Raw genomic sequence first — 6,615 nt, 5'->3', positions numbered from 1 at the left:
CTTGAATGTTTGTAGGGAAAAAACTAGCACAGCAAACATTTGATTTCACGGATGTTAAATTTATTTAAGTAAATCAAGGTGTCTAGTTTTCAAGGTTATTAAGAAAATAACAGTGCTAACAGAATGAGGATGTGGCAAAATGTGACATGGTGCACACATGACTGAAGTTGGGGAAGGATGACAATGAAGTGTGGAATTCAGATGCCTCCTTTTAGTAGCTCATTGACCAGTTGAGAGACAGCAGATAAGACAGATAAAAAATTAGTAGACTACAAGGCAATGTGAGAGAATTGAGGGCCACATGATGGGTGCTACTCCTTCCAGCCTTGGAGCAGGCTCCATGGAGGAGGTGGGACCATCCTCAGCCAATTCTCTCCTCCCCGTAGGTTAATGCCGGGCCAATGGCCTATGCACGGGCTTTTCTTGAAGAAACCAATGCAAAGAAATACCCTGACAACCAAGTAAAGCTTTTGAAGGCAATCTTCAGGTAAGATTTTCTTTGTTGGGCTGTTCTTCCTTGAATCCATTCAGACAGGGAGTCATGAATGAAGCCACCTGAACGACCTTCTCGGTAGCTGAGTGTATCAGCAGCCTGACTTTGAGTTGCCACTTTCTCTGGCTGTTAATTTGCTTATTGTTGTCACTAAAGGCAGTTTGCAGATGTGTGTGGGCAGGCCCTGGATGTGAATGAGCGCCTTATCAAGGAGGACCAGCTGGAGTACCAGGAGGAACTGAGATCCCATTATAAGGACATGCTCAGCGAACTCTCAGCAATCATGAGTGAGCAGGTGAGGCTTCCCCTGGGGCAGCCCGAGCAGTCCATTCATAGAAAGTGCCCATTTTATCCCCAATGCCAGAAAGACCGGAAAGAGTCTCTTTGTTTTCCTGCTGCTGAAATCCCTGTACTTTCTTGAACACCATGTTGCTGAGCTGTTCTCTCCCCCATGCACAGTATCCCCTGTCTCAAAGGAGAGGGATCCGGTTGGAGAAAAATCTGTAGGAAAAGAAGATGAGATGAGAACCCAGTTGCTGTCCACAGTTTTCAGAGATGTTTATCCAAACAGTGTGTGTTGGTTTTCCAGAACAGTTGATGCCTGTTACACACCAAGAACATTGGTGGCGTTCCAGCTAGAGTTTGCTTCCACTCCCAACACCCCTGATTCAGGACCTCACAATCCCCAGGCTGGGATGTGGAGTTCCACAGTTCTGCCACTAGGGGTCTCTGCATCATACTCAGGAAGAACACCAGGACTAGGGTCCTGGGCTTTTAATGGTCAAGGCTGCCTCTGGAAAATATGCAGAAGTGGGATAAAAGCCAACCCCCCACCCCACAAGCAAGTCATCCATGAGTTCTGACATGTATTCAGTATGTTCTGTAAGACTGTGCACAAAATGTGGACATTCAATAATCACAGTACTTCTGGGGATACTGAGAATCAAGCGACCGAAAGCCAAGTTCTGCTTTTTTTGGCCTGCTTCCCAGCATCCGTCAACCCTCACACTCTACCTGGACATCTCATCACCCATGGTCCACTCAAGGAGTTAGAAGTGTTCTTTCCAGAACAATTGAGGGGGAGAACTTGAGTTAACCTCCCAATAGTGCTCCATGAACAGTAGCCATTCACTAAATATCAGTTCCCTTTCCTTTCCTTAAATGGCCTAGCACTAAAACAAAAGATGAAATGTGTCATATGCATCTTGTATTCTAATTGCATTTCCCATATGTTCCTTTTTCTTCTTTTCCATCTCCTTCTACCGCATTTTAAATTCTCCATAGCAGTTAGAGAAAGAAATGGTTAATTGACTTACGTTGCAAAGAAAACAATCTCCCTGGACAGGATTGCTAGTGGAAGTATTGGTTTGGAATTTTTCAGGGGTAATGGGAATTAAATACTCAGGAACAACGCCTTAACAGCATGGGGAAATCATAAATCGGAGAATGAAACAAAAAGAACGAACGGTGGATCTGAAAGGGGGAATAGGTGGCAAAGAAATGCTTGTTTCCAACTGTAAATTGCATCTGACCTTGAAACTTTGGGCAAAAATGCTTTTCTCTTTTTTTCCTGGCAGCTCTGTCGTGGTCCATGTTTATACAGCTTCTGTTCCTCTGTGTCTAGTATTTCCCTCAGTACTGTAAGCAAAAGCGGTATGTTTTTCTTTCCTTATGTCTACTCTGTCCTTTGTGGCCTTCTGGTCAACCTCTTTATTTTTCCCAGACGCCTCCATAGTGACTAGTGTTCTCTAGATGTTTACTTAATTAGAACAACTTTATTTCTATTTCAAGGTAGGACAGTATGAAAATTAAAAAACCTAGTAAAATGAAAAAGCTAAAGTTAACAACTTAGCTTTTAAAAGGAAAATGTATATTCTGTCAACTTCTGAAATACATTTGAGCTCATTTGTATCCAAAACAAAGATTTGTTATACCTCCAAGTGCTAAAACAACATTACAAAGACAAGGACCAGGTGATTAAGAGGAGAGAAAAATAATTTCTTTTCCAGAAAACCTTTGCTAAGAGAAGCAAAATTTGACTCTGTGCTTTGTAGAAACTGATGCAAAGAAAAGAAACTTATGCATTACACAGGTCCTGTTATTTAGTAAAAGAAATAGATCTGTTGGCAGGAAAGACAAACTTTCTCCTGGTCCTGAGCTTCTATGGGGATTTGTCACATAGGTTTTTATGTATGGCACAATGACGACAACATTCACGATATCCTAAAAAAAAGTTTCCGGGCTTCCCTGGTGGCACAGTGGTTGCGAGTCCGCCTGCCAATGCAGGGGATACGGGTTCGTGCCCCAGTCCGGGAAGATCCCACATGCCGCGGAGCGGCTGGGCCTGTCAGCCATGGCCGCTGAGCCTGCACGTCCGGAGCCTGTGCTCCGCAACGGGAGAGGCCACAGCAGTGAGAGGCCCGCGTACCGCAAAAAAAAAAAGAAAAAAAAGTTTTCCTTACAAACGATTTACTCTATTATGTGGCCATTCTACATTTCCACCTTAGATTAAAATGAGGACAAAATACTAACTTCTAACTCTGTAGAGGATATTCTAAATTAACTACTTAATTGACGATTATCAATCATAAATTTAAATTAACCGTAGCAAAACTCTAAGTCATCTACAGCAAAATAAGCTGTTTTCATGACAACCATTGATAAGTGTTTTGAGTTGGTTGTAATGTCAGAAATAGCTAGCAAAGGATAGGGGTCCTTAAAGTTCAAAGTATTTTTTAAAAACTGGGTATTTATCTCAGTTCAGATTTATAACAAAAAAACTTTTGTCTGCTTCTTTTCTCAATTTTTTAATAAAGCATTTGACCATAATGTTTGGGTTTGAACTCTAGCAGAGGGAAGGGTAGTCAAATTTTAGCATAACCCTGTAATGCATGAATGAACCATAATCTTTAATGTATGAATACCTTTAAATACCTAGATACTCATCCACATATTCTGGAAACAGGTACATATATAATAACAGTAGAAGAGAGAAAGTCTACCGTAAAACTTTTAAAACACAGAAACAGAGTAGAATGGATAGACAAACATAGAAATAGAAAAACAGAAATAGAATTGATTATGCAGTTCACTCCAAGAGGGTCCAGAAAAGTCTTAGCTAAAAGGCTAAGACTGAAGCCACTACTTAGTGAAAGAACCTTCAGTATAAGGAGAGAGATGGAGCCGGATTAAGTGGATGCTAGTGTGTAAAATGGAGATGTGGTGATGGAACAGCTTCAGCTGCTAAAGTGACAGGCAGGCAGTAATCACCTTTACAGGCAGTCAGAATGCCGCACTATTTTATAAACAGCCAAAATCCATAAAAGCCTCCTTTGATGGAGGCCAAAGTAATATATGTAACTATTGGATGAAGCGTAAGATGCTGATTCGGAGTTTGTTTCAACATTTAGAAGGATGACAGCATAGTGAAGTCAACACTGGTAATGGATATCAAATATAAAATACAGGGAAAGGAACACATCTACTCTGTTAAAGTACCAAGCAGGCGAGATCCAAAGGCATGTTGCTTTTAGAATTCCTTTTGATACATTGTTGGCCAATTTATTTAAGCAGAACTTGAGACATTGATCAAAAGGAGAACTTATTGGTAGTATAGGATACATTGATGCCAGGTGCTTGGTGGGGACAGAGCGACCATTCCATCCCAGAAGAGTAGTAGAGCTAAAGCATGGTAATGCAGGAAGTTAGTGGGAAAACTGTCATAACCAAGAATTTTAAATATTCATTAAGTCTCTTCTGCACAGAGATTTTAGAGGTGCCTGGGGTTTCTGTGATTGTTATTGTGTTCACATATCATTATTTGAACAGATCTGACAGGAAAGTGTGATTTAGGCGTATTAACATTATTTTCAAAAGTAAAATCAGGTCAAGGTATATTTTTTCCTTGTATTATAGTTCCATTAATGCAAACATTTAAATGAGGCTTCAGCTGTTTCCCTTTGGGGTCAGATTTTGCCCATACAGTTTACAAACTTTGCAAATAAAATAAAATTCCAGAATTACTCAAACACATTCATAAGGTTCATTCAGACATTTACAAATATATATCTGGGGCTTCCCTGGTGGTGCAGTGGTTGAGAGTCCGCCTGCCGATGCAGGGGATGCAGGTTCGTGCCATGGTCCAGGACGATCCCACGTGCCGCGGAGCAGCTGGGCCTGTGAGCCATGGCCACTGAGCCTGCGCGTCTGGAGCCTGTGCTCCGCAAGGGGAGAGGCCGCAACTGAGTCTCTTGTAAGCAGCATATATATATATATATATATATACATATATATATATATATATATATATATATGATAGTTGAAGAGTATCGGAAAGCTACTTTAAATCTGTTCAACATGGCTGAGACATGGGCTGGGAAAAAATTCTTCAGATCTGCTTTGATAAGTGCATTTTTCAACATTTGCAGATTTCCTGTAGGGAATTTTAAAAAATCACTGTTCTGGGTTTAATTTTGTGTTTGGAGATATTAACACAGACTTCTCTGTCCTCATTTTGTTTTGTCACATATGTTTTGTCCTGTCCCAAGATTACGTACCAGGACGGCCCATCAAAGCGAGGAGTGGAGCAAACTTGCACTCGAGTAATTAACAAGGCGGCTCCCTCTCTGTCTCACCCAGTGCAGAAGTTTGAGGGAGAGTCTGCAACGTCAGACACGCATCCAAGAGAACTCTGAATTCGCAGCTAATCTTGGGGAAGAGAAAGATACATTTAATTTATTTGAAGTTTTTATGGTGTTCATATTTTTTGTTTTTACCTCGCTAGCTTGAGAATTTTGCCAGCCTCCAGATTTGCACATTTCTTACATCTTTTTTCTTTGAGCAGCGTTGATCAAGCCAAGCTGAATATTTGCTATGAAATTCCAATGAATGTGTAGCTCAAAAGTCGACTGTAAGTTTGCTATCGGTTACATTATGTTCAATACCCAGTCCTCGTACACATATTTTAAAGGTCAAAGTGAATGTTTTTTAACATTTGAGCATATTTCAGATGTAAATAGAAGATTGTAAAATATATGGTTTTTACCAAATTTAAAAAACTTTTTAGTTAATACTTATGACAGTGCTAAAATTATATGAATAACATTTCAGATACCATTATATTAAAATATTTGTGTATGTGTACAAAAATGTTGATAAATACTAATCTTTAAAGTTTGTGGAGTTTCTTTATTTGTAATATATGTGCTCTTAAAAGCAATGAGATGTGAAATTATGGAAGCATTTTGTTGTTAATAGAAATAAAAAATACAGTTACTTTGCATTTGGTTTCCTCTTGAAGAGTGGGCAAGTTGCTACTAAAAGTGGTTCATGGGACTGGGCCTCTGCTGGATGCAATCCTACTCACAACGTTTTTTGTTTGTTTCGTTTTGGGGGTTTTTGTTTTTGTTTTTGTTTTATTCTTTTTCAAATTCTTTTCCCAACTAGGTTATTAGAGAATATTAAACAGAGTTCCCTGTGGTATACGGTAGGTCTTTGTTGGTTATCCATTTTAAATATAGCAGTGTGTACATGTCAAGCCCAAACTCCCTAACTATCCCTCCCCCCCAACCTTCTCCCCACAGGTAACCATAGTTCGTTCTCTAAGCCTATTTCTGTTTTATAAATAAGTTCATTTGTATCATTTATTTAGATTCCACTATAAGCACTATCATATGATAGTTCTCTTTCTCTGACTTACTTCACTCAGTATGATAATATCTAGGTCCATCCATGTTGCCGCGAATGGCATTATTTCATTCTTTTTAATGGCTGAGTAATATTCCATTGTATATATATACCACATCTTCTTTATCCATTCTTTTGTCAATGGACATTTAGGTTGCTTCCATGTCTTGGCTGTTGTAAACAGTGCTGCAGAACATTGGGGTGCGTGTACCATTTCAGACCATACTACTCACCACCTATGATGCCTTAGCAAGAAGTCAGGAAAAGGACTTGAACCTCATCTGGACAGTTCCTCCTAAGGTCAACTAGACAGGCCAGGGATTTCAAATCCCAGGAGATAACTTGACTGATTTGGAGAAGATTTAATGAATCAGAATCTCGAGGGTTGTGGTAATTATTAGGACTTTTCACAAACATTCAATCTGTATATTTTATAA

At 39.7% G+C, this 6,615-nt stretch overlaps 1 protein-coding gene across 1 annotated transcript in view; it reads left to right on the top strand.

The window, feature by feature from the left end:
* The window catches only part of DOCK10 (dedicator of cytokinesis 10), a 212,025-nt gene extending 206,251 nt beyond the window's left edge, over positions 1–5,774 (top strand). Inside the window, 4 exon segments of the mRNA XM_007467990.1 lie at positions 387–487; positions 650–788; positions 5,041–5,110; positions 5,113–5,774. Coding sequence (XP_007468052.1) covers positions 387–487; positions 650–788; positions 5,041–5,110; positions 5,113–5,144 — 342 coding nt within the window. The 3' untranslated portion in view covers positions 5,145–5,774.
* Positions 5,775–6,615: the final 841 nt, after the last annotated feature.

The sequence above is a fragment of the Lipotes vexillifer genome, unplaced genomic scaffold (genome assembly GCF_000442215.2).
Source record: "Lipotes vexillifer unplaced genomic scaffold, Lipotes_vexillifer_v1.1 scaffold907, whole genome shotgun sequence".
Classification (NCBI taxonomy): domain Eukaryota; kingdom Metazoa; phylum Chordata; class Mammalia; order Artiodactyla; family Lipotidae; genus Lipotes; species Lipotes vexillifer.
The sequence above is the reverse complement of the archived record's forward strand: the minus strand, read 5'-3'. Positions and strand labels throughout refer to the sequence as shown.